We start from the raw sequence: 20,813 nt of genomic DNA on the forward strand, positions 1-20,813 counted from the left end.
TAGTCAAGATCGTGCCACTGCACTCCAGCCTGGGCAACAAGAGTGAAACTCTGTCTCAAAAAAAAAAAATATATATATATACACATATATATATATATATATGTGTATATATATATATATACATATATATATATATATATGTATATGTATATATATCTCAGCAGTAGCATGGGTCTGACGGTTCCTGATTGGCTCCGAGGAGGGGGACAGCTCTGGGTGAAGCCTGAGGAGAATCCGCCCCTTCTCCAGAAGGAGGAAGAAGGGCCCTGCTGGTCACACAGGACTCAGTCTGCGGTGGGGGTTTTCCCGCCACCGTCCCGCCCTCCCTGGGGCCCCCACCTCACCCTCTCCCGGCACCCTTCACCGTCAACCTGTCGGGCCGGGTCTGAGCAGGTCTGGAGGTGGGCGGGGAGCCCTGGCCTCCCCACCTTCTCCCGTCCCCACCCTGTTCCCAGCACTCAAGCCTTGCAACCGCCGAGCCGGGCTTCCTGGGTGTTCCAGGCAAGGAAGTCTAGGTCCCTGGGGGGTGACCCCCAAGAAAAAGGCAGCCTCCCTGTGCACCCGGCTGCCCGGAGCCCTCTCCAGGACCGGCTGGGCTGGGGGTTGCCCTGGCCAGCGGGGGCCTGGGGGCGATGCCACCCAGTGCTGACTGAGGCCACCGCACCATGGCCCGCTCGCTGACCTGGCGCTGCTGCCCCTGGTGCCTGACAGAGGATGAGAAGGCCGCCGCCCGGGTAGACCAGGAGATCAACAGGATCCTCTTGGAGCAGAAGAAGCAGGACCGCGGGGAGCTGAAGCTGTTGCTTTTGGGTGAGTCCAGGGTTGGTGGGCAGCCGGCAGGGGGTGTCGGGGCAAGGAGGCGTATCAGGCTAGGTCGGACATTGGCATCGTGGAGCCCTCGCCTCCTCCCAGGGAATGGGGAGCCTGGAACCCATTTTCCAGATGAGAAAGACTGAGGCTCAGAGAAGCCAAGTTCCTTGTCCAACGTGCGACCAGCGGCCAGGTGCCCAGGCCCGTCCACTGCGTGGGGCATACACAATAGCAGACGTGGCTCCACCGGGCCCCTGCCGGGCAGGCCCAGCACGCCCTACCTGTCTGTGTCACGGCGAGGGAATGATGAGCTCAGGTGTGCAACCCGTTCTGGCCAGCCCGCCCGCAAGGGAGGGGCCGGCTCCAGCCTCTCCTTCACCAGGACGCTCCCTCTCGCCTTTACCTCCCTGCCATGGCTGGAGAGGGCTTGTCTAGGGCTCGTTTGGGGGCTAGAAAGGATGTATTGATTGGTTCATTGGTTCATTCATTCATTATTCATTCATTCAAGATTTATTGAGTAGCTCCCAGGGACACAGCAGCCAAACAGGGGAAGATATTTCTGTTTTCCTGGATCTCATTTCCCATGAAGGAGCCAAGACATTTAGTCTGTAAACTCATAAGCAGATAAAATAATTCTGTCAACAAGAATTATCTAGGAGAAAACAAAACAGGGTGATGGCTTCCATGTGGAGGCTTCAGATGAGGGAGTCGACATCAGTAACGGTTCAAGATTCTGAACTTTGGCTGGGTGCGGTGGCTCAAGCCTGTGATTTCAGCACTTTGGGAGGCCCAGGCGGGCGGGATCACTTGAGGTCAGGAGTTCAAGACACAGCCAGGCCAACATGGTAAAGCCCTGTCTCTACTAAAATACCAAAAATTAGCCAGGCATGGTGGCTCATGCCTGTAATCCCAGCACTTTGGGAGGCCGAGGCGGGTGGATCACAAGGTCAGGAGATCGAGACCAGCCTGTCCAACATGGTGAAACCCTGTCTCTACCAAAATACCAAAAATTAGCCAGACGTGGTGGTGCGCGCCTGTAGTCCCTGCTACTCAGGAGGCAGAGGCAGGGGAATCGCATGAACCCAGGAGGCAGAGATTACAGTGAGCCAAGATCACACCACTGCACTCCAGCCTGGCGACGGAGTGAGATGCCACCTAAAACAAACAAACAAACAAAAATTAGCTGGGCATGGTGGCACACACCTATAATCCCAGCTACTTAGGAGGCTGAGGCATGAGAATTACTTGAACCCGGGAGGCAGAGGTTGTAGTGAGCTGAGATCACGCCACTGCACTCCAACCTGGATGACAGAGCAAGACTCATGTCTAAATAAATAAATAAATAAACAAATAACGCCTGTAATCCCAGCACTTTGGGAGGCCAAGGCGGGCAGATCACCTGAGGCCAGGAGTTCGAGATCAGCCTGGCCAACGTGGCGAAACCCCATCTCTACTCAAAATACAAAAAAATTAGCCGGGTGTGGTGGCATGTGCCTGTAATCCCAGCTACTGGGGAGGCTGAGGCAGGAGAGTCGCTTGAAACCGGGAGGTGGAGGCTGCAGTGAGCCAGGATTGCACCATTGCACCCCAGCCTGGGCAACAAGAACAAAACTCCATCTCAAAAAAAAAAAAAAAAAAAAATTCTGATCTCTGAAACCCTAGGGTCTTCTCATTCCCATAGCTTGTTTCCCCAACTACCTTTCCCGATTATGGCCCCATTGGCCTAAGCCCAGGGATGCTAGCCTGGGAGGGTCTCCTGGGATCCCCGAGCTCTGGGCTGGGGGCTGGAGAAGGTCTCAAGTCTTCTGGACTCACGTGTGTCTGCCCCGGGCAAAGAGCTTGATCAGCCTGTGATGGTCGCCATTGTCCCTTCCTCGTTCAGTGGGAAGAGGCAGCCTGAGAGGAAAGAGAGAACATCGAATGGGACAGAGGGGACCCCCAGGAACTGCACCTTCACTGGGGGCCCTTTCTTTCTTTTTTCTTTTCTTATTTTTATTTTGTTTTGAGACGGAGTCTTGCTCTATCACCCAGGCTGGAGTGCAATGGTGCGATCTCAACTCACTGCAACCTCCGCCTCCCGGGTTCAAGCAATTCTCCTGTCTCAGCCTCCTGAGTAGCTGGGATTATAGGCACGCGCCACCACATCCAGTTAATTTTTTTTTTTTTTTTTTTTTTTTGTATTTTTAGTAGAGATGGGGTTCCACCATGTTGGCCAGGCTGGTGTCGAACTCCTGACCTGGTGATCAACCCGCCTTGGCCTCCCAAAGTGTTGGGATTACAGGCGTGAGCCACCATGCCCAGCCTTTCTTTTTTTTTTTTTTTTTTTTTTTTTTTTTTAGATTGAGTCTTGCTCTGTCCCGCAGGTTGGAGTGCAGTGGTGAGATCTCAGCTCACTGCAACCTCCGCCTCCTGGGTTCAAGTGATTCTCCTGCCTCAGTCTCCTGAGTAGCTGGGACTACTGGTGTGCACTACTACACCCGGCTAATTTTTGTATTTTTAGTAGAGATGGAGTTTCACTATGTTGGCCAGGCTGGTCTCGAAGTCCTGACCTCGTGATCTGCCTGCCTCGGCCTCCCAAATTGCTGGGATTACAGGCATGAGCCACCGTGCCCAGCCTTTTTTTTTTTTTTTTTTTTTGAGACAGAGTATCGCTTTGTCACCCAGGCTGGAGAGCAGTGGTGCGATCTCAGCTCACTGCAATCTCCGTCTCCCAGGTTCAAGTGATTCTCTGGCCTCAGCCTCCCAAGTAGCTGGGGTTACAGGCGCCTGCCACCACGCCTGGCTAATTTTTGTATTTTTAGTAGAGATGGGGTTTCACCATGTTGGCCAGGCTGGTCTCGAACCCCTGACCTCAGGTGATCCTACCACCTTGGCCTCCCAAAGTGTGGGGATTACAGGCATGAGCCACTGCACCCAGTCAAGGGCCCTTTCAACTCTAGCCTTGATCCCTCTTACTGAACTAGATAAAAGAATATTTCAGCAGGGCATAGTGGCTCATTCCTGTAATCTTAGCACTTTGGGAGGCCTAGGTGGGAGGATCGCTTGAGCTTAGGAGTTTGAGACCAGCCTGAGCAACATAGCAAGACCCTGTCTCTAAAAAAATAAATAAATAAAATAATTAGCTAGGCATGGTAGTGCGCACCTGTAGTTCCAATTACTTGGGAGGCTGAGGTGAGAGGATCACTTGAGCCTGGGAAGTCGAGGCTGCAGTGAGCTATGATCATGCCACTGCACTCTAGCCTGGGTGACAGAGCAAAGCTGACTCTGTCTCAAAAAAAAAAAAAAAAAAGACCGGGCACGGTGGCTCACGCCTGTAATCCCAGCACTCTGGGAGTCCGAGGTGGGCAGATCATGACGTCAGGAGATCGAGACCATCCTGGCTAACGTGGTGAAACCCCGTCTCTACTAAAAATACAAAAATTAGCCGGGTGTGGTGGTGCGCACCTGTAGTCCCAGCTACTCGGGAGGCTGAGGCAGGAGAATTGCTTGAACTCGGAGGCAGAGGTTGCAGTGAACCAAGATCATGCCACTGCACTCCAGCCTAGGCAATAAGAGTGAAACTCCATCTCAAAAAAAAAAATATCTATCTATCTATCTATCTATCTATCTATCTATATTTGACATATTAATGTGTCATATTATGTCATATTATGACATATCATATCGATATGTCTTATTATTTTAAATAAATAGGGCTACTTAGGCTATCTACTTCTTCTTGTGTGGGTTTTGATCATTTGTGTCTTTCAAATAATTTGTCCATTTTGCCTGTGTTATCAAATTTATTGGCATAACATTTATAACATTCCCTTGTTCTCCTGCTACTGTCTGTAAGATCTGCAGTGATGTCCTCTCTTTTGCTCTTGCAATCGATCATTTCTGCCTTTGCTCATTTTTTTCTTGATCTATCAAGCTAGGGGTTTATCACTTTTAGTGCTCTTTCCTCGAATACCTCAAGGTCATTTATCCCTGACCTTTGCCTGGCTGGCCCTTTCACTCCACATAGGTCTCAACCCAAGTGTCGCCTCCTCAGGGAAGTCCTCCCTGACTACCCTAGCTATAAAGATAGTCCTATCTTCTCCTTCCCCTTACTCTGTTTGATTTTTCTTCCTGGCCCTCACTATTTGTTTACTTGTTTATTGTTTATCTCTACAGCTATACAGCAAGCAACAAAAGGGTAGGGACCACATCTGTCTTCTTCATCCCTGTGTCTCCAGCATCTAGCACAGGTGTACAATGAGCCTGCCATATAGTAGATGCTCAAGAAATGCTGAATGAATGAATGAATGAATGAATTATTTTGGGGGGGAACTTCCCCCTGACACTGTATCATATCTTCCTGGAGCTGGGAAAGTCCCTTCCACATACCACTCTGGGCACTACTCAGCCAGCCCCAAAGCAGGAAGCTCCTTCTACCGATGGAAGGCAGGGGATGTCATCCATGTCCCCAGGCACTGATGTAGCACTGTGGACTGTGGTTTAAACCACCTCATCCCTGGAGGCAGGTCTGAGGGCTGCCTCCAGACCTCTGTCCCTTCTTGGAAACAGGAATTGAATCCAAAAGCTGTTTTTTTTACCTGGAGGTGGCTGATAATTTTGAGGAAGATGGCAAAAAGGACCAGGGTGGGGGTGGGTCTGTCCCTGACATGAAGCAACCCTCATATTGGGGAAGGGGGAGAGTCAGAATGAAGCCGTGAGCCGGGTATGGTGGCACATGCCTGTAGTCCCAGTTACTTGGGAGGCTAAGGCAGGAGGATCGCTTGAGCCCAGGAGTTCAAGAGCAGCCTGGACAACATTGCAAGACCCAGTCTCTAAACAAAAACAAAAACAAAAAAAGAAAAGAAAAGAAAGCGAACAACAACAACAACAAGAAAATAAAGCTGGGAAAGGGACCAGTTATGTCCTTAGCACTTTAAAAATTTAATTTTGTATTGTTTTTTTGAGACAGGGTCTTACTCTATCACCCCGGTTGGAGTGCAGTGGCACGATCTCGGCTCACTGCAACCTTTGCCTCCTGGGTTCAAGCAATCCTCTTGCCTCAGCTTCCTGAGTAGCTGGGACTACAAGTGTGCACCATCACGCCCGGCTAATTTTTGTATTTTTAGTAGAGACAGGGTTTCACCATGTTAGCCAGGCTGGTCTCGAACTCCTGACCTCAGGTGATCCACCCGCCTTGGCCTCCCCAAAGTGACAAGCTTACAGATATGAGCCATTGTGCCCGGCCTGTTCTTAGCACTTTGAGGCAGGCACTGCTAGTTTCCCCCAAAGGATAAACTGAGGCTCAGAGAGGCAGAGTGACTTGCCCAAGGTCACACAGCTGAGACTCGCACCTAGAATTCTGGTTCCAAAGTCCGTGCTCCGGACTGCCCCGTTCACCTGCCTTGGGGGACAGAAACACCACAGAACCCAGTGCCAGATGGGGAAAATGAGGCCCAAGGAGGCAGCAGGATTTATTGGGGGTCAGCAGCTAGTCTGAGCCAGAGCGGGACTGAGAGGCCGAGCCTCCTGCCCCTGCGGCTGCCCGGCCTGGCTCCCCACTTCCCCAGCAGCTGCGTTTCCTGTGAGGGCCTGGTGCTGGACTCTGTGCACATAGCTGGCTCCAGTTGCCTTGTGATGACTGGGGCTTGGCACAGTTAACCCAGTTCCTTCCTGGCATCTGCCAGTTCCACTTCCTCCTCTCCTCCTCCGTACCCAGGAGGAAGCAGGAACTTCCCGTCTGGGCCGCATGGCCTTTGGGGGTGTCCTAAAACAGATCACTCCCCCCATTTCTATCCAGGAGCTGGGGGCTGTCTGGGGGTCGGGGGGCACTGGAGAGGTCCCAGAATCCTTTGCGGCTTCAGGACAGCAAGGGACTGCAAAGAGGGGGTTCTGATGCAGCTCTTCAGGCTTCGGGTGATGACCCATCCCTGAGTCACCAAATCTGTGTTGCGGGTGGCAACAGGATTATCATTTATTTCCTATAACAAAGCAGAAGAGGAAAAAAAAAATCAGTGCATCACAAAATAAGGCCAACTGTTGCCTGCTGAGACTTCTGTTTGTTCTCTGCACTTTTGGGGCAAACGAAGATCTGAGAGTTGGAAGGCAACTGGGGGACAGGAGCTCAAAAGGTCCAGTCCTGGCTGGGCGCGGTGGCTCAGGCCTGTCATCCCAGCACTTTGGGAGGCTGAGGAGGGGTGGATCACTTGAGGCCAGGAGTTCAAGACCAGTCTGGCCAACATGGTGAAACCTCGTCTCTACTAAAAATACAAAAATTAGCCGGGCGTGGTGGTGCATGCCTCTAATCCCAGCTGCTTGGGAGGCTGAGTCAGGAGAATCGCTTGAATCTGGGAGGTGGAGGTTGCGGTGTGCTGAGATCACACCATTGCACTCCAGTCTGTGTGACAGAGCCAGACTCTATATCAAAAAATAAAAATAAAAACAAAAAGTAAAAGAAAGGAAGAAGAAGATCTGAGGGTTGGAAGGCAACTGGGGGACAGGAGCTCAAAAAGTCCAGTCATCAGCAGTTGTGCTCAATGCCGCACCCCAAGGAGCTGTCGAGCTTCCCAGAGTCCGTAAAAACATCACTTTAACTGACATGTTAATGACGCCTACCCCAGCTCGACTGGCTGTGTCCCATTTTGTTGGTGAAGGACTCACACGACCCCAAGTTTACTCCCCTGGGGTTCCACTTGCTGTGTGACCCAAGGCAAGTCACTAAACCTCTCTGGTCCTCCGTGTCTCATCTGCAAATGGGAAAATCATAGAATTTATGAGGATTAACTGGGGATCCATAGAGTCTCTGGGCTAAGTGTTGGGAAGACGGTAAGATTTAAATCATGCTCGCTGTAATTTTTATTGATTGTTATAATTATTCAGGCAGGGTAAAGGAACCTCCAGGTATAATAATTTAGAAACCCATAGGCTCAAGGTGGCTCATGCCTGTAATCCCAGCATTTTGGGAAGCCAAGGCGAGTGGATCCCTTGAGGCCAGGAGTTCGAGACCAGCCTGGCCAAAATGGCAAAAACTCTGTCTCTGCTAAAAATACAAAAATTAGCTGGACATGGTGGTGCACACCTGTAATTCCAGCTACTCTGGAGGTTGAAGCAGGAGAATCGCTTGAAACCCATGAGGCAGAGGTTGCAGTGAGCCAATATCGAGCCACTGCACTCCAGCCTGGGTGACAGAGTGAGACCCTGTCTCAAAAATATAATAATGAAAAAAAATAAAAGCCCATAGGCTCTGGACTCAAACAGAACTGAGTTTGAATCCCAGTCTGCCACTCACCAGGACCATCGAAGGAATTGTATGACCCACAGCAATTCCCTCAACGGCCCCGAGACTCAGTTTCCCCGTATGAAAACGGGGCTAAGAGTTGTCCCCCTCTTGGCCGGGTGCGGTGGCTCACGCCTGTAATCCCAGCACTTTGGGAGGCCGAGGCAGGTGGATCACAAGGTCAGGAGATCGAGACCATCCTGGCTAACACGGTGAAACCCCGTCTCTAATAAAAATACAAAAAATTAGCCAGGCGCGGTGGCGGGCGCCTGTAGTGCCAGCTACTCGGGAGGCTGAGGCAGGAGAATGGCGTGAACCCGGGAGGCGGAGCTTGCAGTGAGCTGGGATTGCGACACTGCACTCCAGCTTGGGCGACAGAGCAAGACTCCCTCTCAAAAAAAAAAAAAAAAAAAGAGTTGTCCCCCTCTCCCCCCTCTCGTGGTGAGGCTTAGGAGAGATGGTGAGACTCCAGCTCTTAGCTCACCAGGGACACCCAGTCAAGGGCCAGCAAGCTCACAATCCCCTCTGCTACTAGCCCCAAATAGCCAAAGCTCCAAAAACTGGATGGTCCCCCATAGCATCTCCCTGAGAAACTCAAAGAAACGGGTGGGAGGATGTTTGTTTATTGCGCTGACTCCATTCCTACATTCTGCTGCAGGAATATTAGTGAGTTGACATGTCCCCATCCTAACATGAAATAAGCTCTGGAATCTGAAGCTCTCACAGCTCTGCATCAGAGAATTTCAGATTGTGGACCTGGGGGATGTTGTCATTCGAGTAGTTTTTTATTTTTATTTTTTTTGAGACAGAGTCTGGCTCTGTCACCCAGGCTGGAGTGCAGTGGCATGATCTCGGCTCGCTGCAGCCTCCGCCTCCCAGGTTCAAGCAATTCTCCTGCCTCAGCCTCCTGTGTAGCTGGGATTACAGGTGCGCACCACCACGCCCAGCTAATTTTTGTATTTTTAGTAGAGACAGGGTTTTGTATTTTTAGTAGAGACAGGGTTTCACCATGTTGGTCAGGCTGGTCTCGAAATCCTGACCTCGTGATCTGCCTGCCTCAGCCTCCCAAAGTGCTGGGATTATAGGCGTGAGCCACCGCACCTGGCCCTAGGTTTTAATTTTTTTTGGAAACTTTTTTTTTTTTTTGAGACATGGTCTTGTTCTGTCACCCAGGCTGGAGCGCAGCGGTGTGATCATGGCTCACTGCAGCCTCAACCTCCTGGGCTCAAATGATCCTCCTGCCTCAGCTTCATGAGTAGCTGGAACTACTGGTATGCACCACTACGTCTGACTAAATATATACATATATTTATGTGTATATATTTATATGTGTATATATATACATATATATGGTTTTTTTTTTTTTTGTAGAGATGGGGTCTCACTATGTTGCCCAGGGTGGTCTTGAACTCCTTGGACCAAGCTGCCCTTCTCCCTTAGCCTCCCAAAGCACTGGATTTACAGGCAGGAACCGCTACACTGTGCCCAAGCATATACACTGTTTTCTGAACCATTTTCGACTAAGTTGCAGACCTGGTACTTTTTTTTTTTTGAGATAGAGTCTCACTCTGTCACCCAGGCTGGAGTGCAGTGATGTGATCTCGGCTCACTGTAACCTCTGCCTCCTGGTTTGAAGCAATTCTGCTGCCTCAGCCTCCCAAGTAGCTAGGATTACTGGTGCCCACCACCACGCCCAGCTAATTTTTCTATTTTTAATAGTAATTTTTATATTTCACCATATTGGTCAGGCTGGTCTCGAACTCCTGACCTCAGGTGATCCACCCGCCTCGGCCTCCCAAAGTGCTGGGATGATAGGCATGAGCCACCGTGCCCAGCCCCTGATACATTTTCCTCCCTAAATACTCAGCGAGTTTGAGTCGCATTGAGAAGGAAAAACTGCGGGACCCTGATCAAAAGCATGACACAGCGCCCCCCGCTAACACACGGTCCTGATTTGCAATTTGCCAGTTTTCCCAATTTCCATGCGAACGTCCTTTACAGCAGGAGAAAAGCCTTTTTCTTTCTTTATTCCTTTTTTTTTTTTGGAGACGGAGCCTCACTCTGTCACCCAGTCTGGAGTGTAGTGGCACGATCTCAGTTCACTGCAACCTCTGCCTCAGGTTCAAGCAATTCTTCTGTCTCAGCCTCCCGAATAGCTGGGATTACAGACGCCCACCAGCACGCCCCGCTAATTTTTGTATATTTAGTAGAGATGGAGTTTCACCGTGTTGGCCAGGCTGGTCTTGAACTCCTGACCTCAAGTGATCTGCCCACCTCAGCCTCCCAAAATGCTGAGATTATAGGCGTGAGCCACAGTGCCCAGCCGAGAAAAGCCTGTTTCTTGACTTTCAGCCAAATAGATATGACCCCTGGAGAAACTGAGGACTGGAGAGGCGAGGCGGCCACCCCCGACCTGCCCCCATGGCTCTCCAGTGTGCAGGTGGCACCTGCTAGGTGGAGTTGGAGGTGTTGGAGACAGCCCTTTGGGGAGATGGGAGGTGACACCCCCGCGCCTTCTCCCTGCTCTGGCCTTCTCCTCTGCTCCCATTTCCTCTTTCTGGACCCCAACCAAGCCACTCCTTCCCTTTTTGCTGCTGATTGCTCGATCAAGTTCTGCCTGCACCGACCCCCACCCCCGCCCTCTGCACGCCAACCCTGGAGGCAGAAGCAGTACCATACCCTCTCCCATCGCTGGATGGGGCCCATGCTGGTGCCCCCAGGAGCCAGATGAGATGCTGGGCAAGCCTCCAGCCCCCACCTCCCACCTGGTGGATCACACCCATTTTACAGATGAGAAAATTGAGACACAGAGGGGGGAAGGGCAGCCTTGGGATGTCAGAGCTTAGCGGGGAGCTGAGCTGGGGTCTTTGAACCTCTAGTCCCAGGCTCTTGAAGACTCCAGCATCAGTATCCCGGACCCAGGGCCGGTTTGGCAGGTGCGTGAACTGGGCTGTCCCAGAGGGTTCCAGGCTCAGAAGAGCCTGAAGTTTCAGCTTGCACCCAGCCCCAGAAATTCTGTGGCTGGTCCTGCAAGGACCCTGCGATTTTGTACCATCTGTCAGCAAGGTCAGGTTGATTGTGTCTCCTCAATGTCTCTCAAATATGTCCTCTCCTCTCCAGCTCCATGACAGCCACCTTGGTCCAGCCCCACGGCTGCTCACCTGAACCAACGCAGTCCCCACCGCCGTGGTCCGGGCTCCCCCCGACCACCCCCACAGCTTGTCCTCCCTGCAGCAGCCACCAGAGGGCGCCTGTGAGCACCTGAGTCAGGGCCTGTCCCCCCTCTGCCCACAGCCCTCCATGGCTCCCACGTCCCTCAGGGTCAAAGCCCAAGACCTCCCTGCAACCCACAAGGCCCGGCACAACCCGCCCTCCCCTCCTCCCTCTCTCCCCCTCCTCACTCTGCTCCAGCCACAAGGGCCTCCTAACTGTTCCTCCAATATGCCAGGTGCGGCCCTGCCCCAGGGCCTTTGCACGAGCTGTTCTCATCGCCTAGTGTGCCCTCTAAGATTTTGACAGTGACCTTCCAGCCTTCACAAATCACTTCCACTGAGAGGCCTTCTTTGACTGTGTGGCTATCGTAGTCACCTAATTACTCCTTGCCCTATTTATCCTATGTAATTTCTTTCGTAAAAGTTTCTCTACCTGAAATTATTGTAGCAAATAATAATACATATTAGTATTGTTATGATAAATAATAAAAATAGGCCAGGCACGGTGGCTCATGCCTGTAATCCCAGCACTTTGGGAGGCCCAGGCGGACGGATCACTTGAGCCCAGGAATTTGAGACCAGCCTGGCTAATATGGTGAAACCCCAACTGTACTAAAAATACAAAAATTAACTAGGAGTGGTGGCACGCGCCTGTTACCCCAGCTACTTGGGAGGCTGAAGGAGGAGAATCACTTGAACCTGGGAGCCGGAGGTTGCAGTGAGCCAAGATTGCGCCATTGCACTCCAGCCTGGGCAACAGAGACTCTGTCTAAACAAAAACAAAAACAAAAACAAAAACAAAAAAAAAAAAAGAAAGAAAAAAACCCGTAAGAACCATAACCATAAAAAGTATTAAAAACACAAAAACTGGCTGGGCGCGGTGGCTCACGCTTGTAATCCCAGCACTTTGGGAGGCGGAGGCGGGCGGATCACGAGGTCAGGAGATCAAGACCATGGTGAAACCCCGTCTCTACTAAAAATACAAAAAAATTAGCTGGGCATGGTGGCGGGCGCCTGTAGTCCCAGCTACTCAGAGAGGCTGAGGCAGGAGAATGGCGTGAACCCGGGAGGTGGAGCTTGCAGTGAGCCGAGATCGCACCACTGCACTCCAGCCTGGGCGACAGAGCGAGACTCCGTCTCAAAAAAAAAAAAAACAAAAAAAGAACACAAAAACTTTCTGGCCACACAAAAATAGCTGGATCTGGCCCTCGGGGAGCCGGAGTTTGCAACCCTTACCGTGAGCATTTTATAATCAATTCATTTGGCCCTCAGTTTGATGCAGCAGGCATGGTCTGTTGAGGTCCATGTTTTGTTTTTTTTGTTTGTTTGTTTTTTTGTTTGTTTTGTTTTTTTGAGACAGAATCTCGCTCTGTCGCTCAGGCTGGAGTACAATGGTGTGATCTCAGCTCACTGCAATCTCTGCCTCCCAGGTTCAAGCGATTCTCCTGCCTCAGCCTCCTGCGTGGCTCGAATTACAGGCGTGTGCCACCACACCCGGCTAATTTTGTATTTTTAATAGAGATGGGGTTTCGCCATGTTTACCAGGTTGGTCTGTAACTCCCGACCTCAGGTGATCCGCCTGCCTCAGCCTCCCAAAGTGCTGCGATTACAGGCATGAGCCACCGCGCCCAGCCTGAGGTCCATGTTTTACAGATGGGGAAACCAAGGCACAGAGCGGCAAAGCCGTTAGCTTAGGCTCACTGAGTGAGTCCCCGGCTGCACCGGGGTTTGAACCCAGGAGGCCTGGCGTGGAGTTGGGGGTGTCTGACGTGAGGTTGGGGGTGTTGGGGGTGGGAGTCCCGTGGAGGGCTGAGCGGTTCTGCTGCTCCGTCCCCAGGCCCTGGTGAGAGCGGGAAGAGCACCTTCATCAAGCAGATGCGGATCATCCACGGCGCCGGCTACTCGGAGGAGGAGCGCAAGGGCTTCCGGCCCCTGGTCTACCAGAACATCTTCGTGTCCATGCGGGCCATGATTGAGGCCATGGAGCGGCTGCAGATCCCATTCAGCAGGCCCGAGAGCAAGGTGAGCCCCCAGGGCAGGCAGGGGTCCAGGGCAGGTTTCCCCAGACCCCGGAGCAGGGCCAAGTTCTCCAGACCTCAGGGCAGGGCAGGGAAGGGTCCCCAGACCCTGGGGCAGGGCCATGTCCTCTAAACATATGTGCATACATACAAGTGCACACACAAGTATACACGCATAAATGCACACACGCACATGTATGCACACATGCACAGACATGCACACAAGGACACACATACCTACATGCTCACAAAGATACACACGCATGCCCACATGCACACACCCACACACATACACAAATGAATGCACACGCGTGCATGTGTACATACATACAAGTGCACACATAAGTATACACACATAAATGCACACACGTGTACACGTGCACACACACAAATGCACACAAGGATCCATGCAGATGCCCTCAACACAGATGCACACAAATAAGTGCACACACAAATTTACACACCCAAACACGCCCATGCACATGTACACACACACAAACACACAAGCATGCATGCAAATTTCCACATGCACGCACACACACACGCACACACACACACAAAAGCATGCATGCAAATTCCCACATGCACACACATGCACACATGCACACACACAAACTCACAAGGATACACACATACCTGCATGCAATCCCCCCATGCACATGCACGCACATGTGTGCGCACATACAAATGCACGTGCAAGCACACCTATGCATGCACCCACAAATGCAGCCAAGGATACATGCGCATGCCTAACACACAAATATGCAAACAAATCACACACCCAGACACACCCATGCACATGCGTACATCTATACACACACACACACGAGCACACTTGTACATGAACAAACACAGAGAAATGCACACACAACACTCAGAGTCCATCACAAATGTCTAAGCAACACAAGTGCCTGGAGGGAGCCAGGGCTGTTTGGGGAAAAGAAGGGGAAGCCCAGAGCCTGGCGGGCAGCTCAGGGTTCACGCGCCTCTGGGGGGGCCTCTGAGGGGCAGATTGCTTCAGTGCTCTGTGTCTTAGTCGCTTCATCTGTAGAATGGGGGGACTGTGAGTGCCGTGCTTCCTGGGAGCCAGCTAGTGTAAAGAGCGGGGCTGGGTGCCAAGGAGGCCCTTGACCCCTGTGGGTGCCATGCTTCCCCTGAGCCTGCGCTCGCCTGAGCACATGTGCCCTCTGCAGCTCCTCATGTGGTGGCCTGTAGTCTTCCCTCTGGGGATCCATGCAAGAACAGACGGAGGACAAATTAGAAGTGTGTGGGGGGCTCGGGAGCTCTGGGGAACAAGAAGAGCAGTGGGAAGAGAGCGTGTTTCAGGGAGGGACACGGGGGCTTGCAGAGATGCCTGGGGAGGGCAGCCCCACTCAGACAGGCTACCCTAACTGTCCCCATCCTCCCTCCCCAGCACCACGCTAGCCTGGTCATGAGCCAGGACCCCTATAAAGTGACCACGTTTGAGAAGCGCTACTCTGTGGCCATGCAGTGGCTGTGGAGGGATGCCGGCATCCGAGCCTGCTATGAGCGCCGGCGGGAATTCCACCTGCTCGATTCAGCCGTATAGTGAGTCTGGGGTCTGCGGGGGATGGGCGCGTGGGGAGGGGCTGAGGGCAGGGGCCAGGCTGGATGGCTTCCTGCAGCAGGAGATATTGTGGGCGCAGATGGGCTGTGAGGTGGTCCTGCTCCAGGATGAGGTCCTTCCAGGGGGATCCTAATTCCCAGGGACCCCGTTCTGGGGGTGACCCTTTTCCTGGGGGATCTCTCTTCGTGGAATGACCTTGTTCCTGGGTGGACCCTGTTCCTTGGGACTCTGTTCTGGGGGTGATCTTGTTCTTGGAATGACCCTATTCATAGGGGGACTCTGTTCTAGGAGTGACCCTGTTCCTGAGGGAATCCAGTTCCTTGGGGAGACCCTGGTCTGGGGGGGATCCTGTTCCTAGAGTGACCCGTGCCTGGGGGTCCCTGTTCCTGCGAGGACCCTGTTTCAGGGGTGAACCTGTTCCTGGGGGAACCGTATTCCTAGAGTGACCCTGTTCTTGGGGGGAACCCTGATCCTGGGGGGACCCTATTCCTGGAGAACCCTGTTCCTAGAGTGACTCTGGGCCTTGGAGTCCCTGTTCCTGCGAGGACCCTGTTTCAGGGATGACCCTGTTTCTGGGGGGACCCTGTTCCCGGAGGTGACTCTGTTCCCAGGGAGACCCTCTTTCCTGGGGGATCCTGTTCTGGGGTTGATCCTTTTCCTGGAGTGACCCTGTTCCTAGGGGTGATCCTGTTCCTGGGGGGACTGTATTCCTAGAGTGACCCTGTTCTTGGGGGGACCCTGTTCCTGGGGGGACCTTGTTCCTGGGGGAACCCTATTCCTGGATAACCCTGTTCCCGGAGTGACCCTATTCCTGGTGGGAACCTGTTCCTAGAGTGACCCTGTTTTAGAAGGGACCCTGTTCTGGGGGGACCCTTTTCTGGGGGTGACCCTGTTTCTGAGGAGACCCTATTCTGGGGGGACCCTGTTCCTGGAGTGACCCTGTTCTTGGGGGGACGCTGTTCCTGGGGGAAGCATGTTCCTGGGGGGACCCTGTTCCTAGAGTGACCCTGTTTTAGGGGGGACTCTGTTCCAGGGGAGACCCTGTTCTGGGGGTGACCCTATTCCTAGTGGGATCCTGTACTAGGTGTGATGGTGGATGTCCAAGGTGGCTTGATGTCTGGGAAGACTGTTCCCAGGCTACCAGCATTCTTGGGGCAGCTCCACCCCTGGCATAGCAGCTCTCCTGGAAGACACCACTCCTCGATGAGGCCGTTCCTCATGTCACGCCATCCTTCGGGTCACCCTGCTCTGCGTGTGAAGCTGCTTTTCCTTGGGGCTCCGTTGCCTCGGGTCGGGGATGCTCCTGGGCCATCTGCCAACTCCAGGGACCCCACCCCCGCCCAGGGAGCTCTCCTCCCCCAGCAGGGTCCTTGCTGGGCCTTTCGTAGGGCCTGGGAAGCAAAGGGAGGCTGGCTGCAAGGCTGGGCCTCAGGACTCCTCGCTCTGCAGCTACCTGTCCCACCTGGAGCGCATCACCGAGGAGGGCTACGTCCCCACGGCTCAGGACGTGCTCCGCAGCCGCATGCCCACCACTGGCATCAACGAATACTGCTTCTCCGTGCAGAAAACCAACCTGCGGTGAGCGCTCCACCTAGGCCCAGCCTAGAGGGCAGGGAAGGCTTCCTGTAGGAAGGGCAAAGGAGCTGGAGCCCTGAGGGATGAGTAGGAGTTTCTTAGTCCCAGCCTTCAAGGAGCTGCCAAGCTAGGGGAAGCAAAGCTCCATGTAGACACCTCCAGGCCCCCAGGTAGTCAGGACTGGGACCTGGAGGAGCCCAGGTTGAGGCATCAGAGCTCCAGGAGGGAATATCTTCTTGGAGGAGGGAACATTAATGGGGTTTTGAAAGATGAATAGGAGTTCAGTAGTCCTAACCCTGAAGGGGCTGCTGGGGAGGAGGAAATAGAGACTATACAGTCAGGACCAGGTCTGGGGAGGCCTGGTCTGGGGAGCTCAGAGGTGATCCCTGTAGTCATCAGCACTGGGAGATGGACTAGAGGGTGAGGCTGGAAGTCAGGAAACTCAGAAAAAGGAGGAGCCAGGGCAGTGGGTGTGGGGATGGAAAGGAAGGGATGGGCAAGAGTTGTTTCTGATGTGGAAAGGGCAGGACTGGATGAGTGTGGGAATTAGAACAGGAAGTCAAAAATGACACCTGAGTTTTTTGTCAAGGTGATGGGGGTAGACAGTGGAGCCAGTGGGCTGGAGGATGAAAAGGTGGTGATGGAGTCCCTTGGGACAGGTTGAGTCTGAGGGGCCTAGGGGGATTGGGGAGGTGGCTGGACACCACCTTAGCTGGCAGACAGAGGTGGGAATGGCCAGTGCAGCACCCTAACCCTAACCCTAACCCAGCAGAGCAATGGCCGATGTCAAAGGTCAGGAAAGGAAAGGTCAAGAATACAGTGAGAAGAATGACGCTGGGATTGGCAGTTAGAGGGTCACTGGTGAACTTAGCAAGATCTGTTTCCATGGGCTGATGGCAGGGAGCTGAGCAGGGGTGCAAAGTGATGCCCAGAGACAGGGATTCTGTTTGACCTACCCCTATTTGGCCTTCCTTTCCCTAAATCCCCCAAACCTATTGTTTTGGCCTCTTCAATAGTCCTTACTAGGAAGGTTCATAATTTGTCTGTTTTCTGTGGGTCTCCTCTACACGATGGAGAGCCTCACAAGGTTAGGGGCTGAGTTTGATTCTTCTGCTTCTTTAGTGAATAGCTAAAGGTCAGAGTAGCAGTTGGTAAATGTGGGTGGATGGTTGGAAAGATGGAATGGGGGCAACCCGCTCGGGTCCCCTTCCACGCTGTGGAAGCTTTGTTCTTTCACTCTTCACAATAAATCTTGCTGCTGCTCACTCTTTGGGTCCACACCACCTTTAAGAGCTGTAATACTTACTGCAAAGGTCTGCGGCTTCATTCTTGAAGTCAGCGAGACCAAGAACACACCAGAAGGAACCAACTCGGGACACAATAATAGTGTTAGTACCCAAGGATGACTTCTATGGGAGAGATATTTGGTCTGGGAATCTTTAAAAAAAAAAAAAAAAGAAAGATGGAAGGGAATGGATGGGTGGATGAATGAGTGGATGGATAGATGAATAGATGGATGGATAAGTTGAGGGATAGATGAGTGGATGGATGGAGTGGGAGGATGGATGAGTGGATGAATCAATGGGTAGATGGATGAGTGGGTGGATGGATGAATGGATGGATAGATGGATGGATTGAAAGAGGGATGAGTGGATGGATGGATGGATGGATGGGTAGATGGGTGGATGGGTGATACATGAATGGATGAGTGGGTGGATGAGTGGATAGACGGATGGATGGGATGGATGGACGGATGGATGAATGGGTGGATGGATGGGTGAATGAGTGGATGGATGAATGAATGGGTAGATGGGTGGATGGGTGATGGGGGAATGGATGGGTGGGTGGATTGGTGAGTAAAGGATGGATGGATGAGTGGATAGATGGATGGGTGGGTGGGATGGACGAATGGGTGGGTGAATGCATGGATGGATGGATGGATGAGTGGATGGATGGATGAATGAATGGGTAGATGGGTGGCGGGTGATGGATGAATGGATGAATGGGTGGATGGGTGAGTGAAGGATGGATGGATGAGTGGATGGGTGGGAGGGTGGGTGGATGGGTAGATGGGGGGACGAGTGAGTGGATAGATGGGTAGATGGATGGATGGGTAAATGGGTAATGGGTGGACAGATGGGTGGATGGATGGATGGATGAGTAAATGGAGAGATGGATGGGTAGGTGGCTGGATTGAGTAAATGGGTGGACAGGTGGGTGGATGATGGATGGATGTGTAGATGGGTAGATGGATAGATTGATGGATGAGTGGATGAATGGATGGATGGATGGATGGGTGGGTGGGTGGATGGGTGGATGGATGAGTGAATAAATCAATGAATGGGTGGGTGGGTTGGTAAAAGTTTAGGAGTGAAGGTAGAGGCTGGGAAATCATGGGGAAGTCTGGGCCGAGGAGGTGATTTTTAGGTGTGGCCCAGGAGTGAGACGAATGAATGGAGTGAGGGCTCAGAGGACACTGAGACCCGAGATGAGAGGTGATGCCCACAGTTCCCAACTGGCCAGTTGCTGACCCCACTCCCGTCTCAGTCTCCAGAGCCCCCTCTCGACGGCTGCTTACCCCGTCTGGCTCTGGATGTGGGGTTTGAGGGACTCTGAGGACACATGGGAGGAGCGGGTCTCAGGGATCAGGAGACACATCCAGCAGCTGCAGCGTAACTGCTTCATCATCAGTCCCAGTTTCCCCTCCTGTGCAATGGGGCAAGTCCCTTCTTGCTTGAGGCCGTGGCCCAGGCCCGTCCAAAGCCTCTGCTCTGGCACTTCCTGAGTAACGGTTGCATCCCCAGGGAAATGACGCACAGATGGTTATCAGCGACCCACATTTCTCAGAAGAGAGAGAACAGGAAGGTGGGGGCAGGGTTCAGGCTTTTGTTGCGGTGCGTGGGGCTGAGCCACAGATGGAGAGGAGGACGTGTGCTCTGGGAACAGCCCTCATTCCCATCTGTGTGGCTGCTGGACACACCCATGGCCAGCCAGATCACAGGAGCCCCATAGCACAGATGGGAAAACTGAGTTTTGGAGATGTTTGGCAATTTCCCCCTCCGGGTCTCCCAGCTAGCACCAGGGCACGTCTCAGATCTGTCCAACCTGCTATCCTCTAATGTGGGGGTAGAAAGCAGGCAGCCCAGCACAGTAGAAGCTTGGAAAAGTCCCCTCTGCTCCCTGGATCTCAGCTTCCTCATCTATAAAATGGGCATAAGACTCATCCCTGCCTCGCGGGAATGACACGGCAAATCCGCGAGAGGCTAGCACCTATTCTTGCTGTTGCTGTTATGGATCTTGGCATATCCCAGACGTGATGGGGGTTGGGGGTGTCACGGAGCAGGGTCCTGAGCTCTGACAGGGGGCACCTCTGTTCCCTGTAGGATCGTGGACGTCGGCGGCCAGAAGTCAGAGCGTAAGAAATGGATCCATTGTTTCGAGAACGTGATCGCCCTCATTTACCTGGCCTCGCTGAGTGAATACGACCAGTGCCTAGAAGAGAACAACCAGGAGGTGCACCACCGCCTCCCTCACTCTGCCCACTTGTTGGCCCAGGGACCCTCACCTGAGCAGGAAGCTCTGGTGCAGAAAGGGAGGCGTCCCTGCTCTTGAATGGGCCTGTGTGTGCCCAGCATGGCTATGAACTTGACCCTTTAGCCTTTTGTGGTCAGATTGCAGCAACCCAAGACACAGACCTACAGCATTTGTTTGGTCAGGACCCCAGACACACACACACACACACACTACAGTGCACACACACACATGCACATACACAATACACGCACACACACACAGACACGTGCATAATACATGCACATACACACGTGCACACACGGGACACAGGCACATGTACACATGCAATGCACATGCACAATATACGCACATGTACACACGTGCACACACACACGAACACACACATCACACATATGCACTACACGCACACATACACACATGCACACGCACACACGTACACATGCACACACACACAGGCACACACGCACACACATGTGTGCACACACACGCACACATGCACACACATGCACAGACACGCACATACGTGCACACACATGCACGTGCACACACATGCACAGACGCACAGACGCACACACACATGCACACGCACACACATGCACAGACGCACATACATGCACACACACGCACATGTGTGCTCACACATACACTTGCACACACACTCGTACAAGTGCATATGCACTACACATATACACACGCACACACATGCACACACATGCACATGAATACACACATGTGTGCACACACATGCACTTGCACACACACGTGCTCACACACGTGGGAATTCCCATCCACACACTGGCCGCACCATGGAACACCAGGGCTTC

At 52.7% G+C, this 20,813-nt stretch overlaps 1 protein-coding gene across 1 annotated transcript in view; it reads left to right on the forward strand.

Annotated features, from left to right (window-relative positions):
* Positions 1–247: 247 nt before the first annotated feature.
* GNA15 (G protein subunit alpha 15) overlaps positions 248–20,813 on the forward strand; it is a 29,446-nt gene continuing 8,880 nt past the window's right edge. The window contains exons 1-5 of the mRNA XM_024237116.3: positions 248–810; positions 13,112–13,296; positions 14,707–14,861; positions 16,330–16,458; positions 19,839–19,968. Of these exons, the coding sequence (XP_024092884.2) occupies positions 666–810; positions 13,112–13,296; positions 14,707–14,861; positions 16,330–16,458; positions 19,839–19,968 (744 nt within the window). The 5' untranslated portion in view covers positions 248–665. The remainder of the gene's footprint in view (positions 811–13,111; positions 13,297–14,706; positions 14,862–16,329; positions 16,459–19,838; positions 19,969–20,813) is intronic.

This window comes from Pongo abelii, chromosome 20, assembly GCF_028885655.2.
Source record: "Pongo abelii isolate AG06213 chromosome 20, NHGRI_mPonAbe1-v2.0_pri, whole genome shotgun sequence".
NCBI classification, from domain to species: domain Eukaryota; kingdom Metazoa; phylum Chordata; class Mammalia; order Primates; family Hominidae; genus Pongo; species Pongo abelii.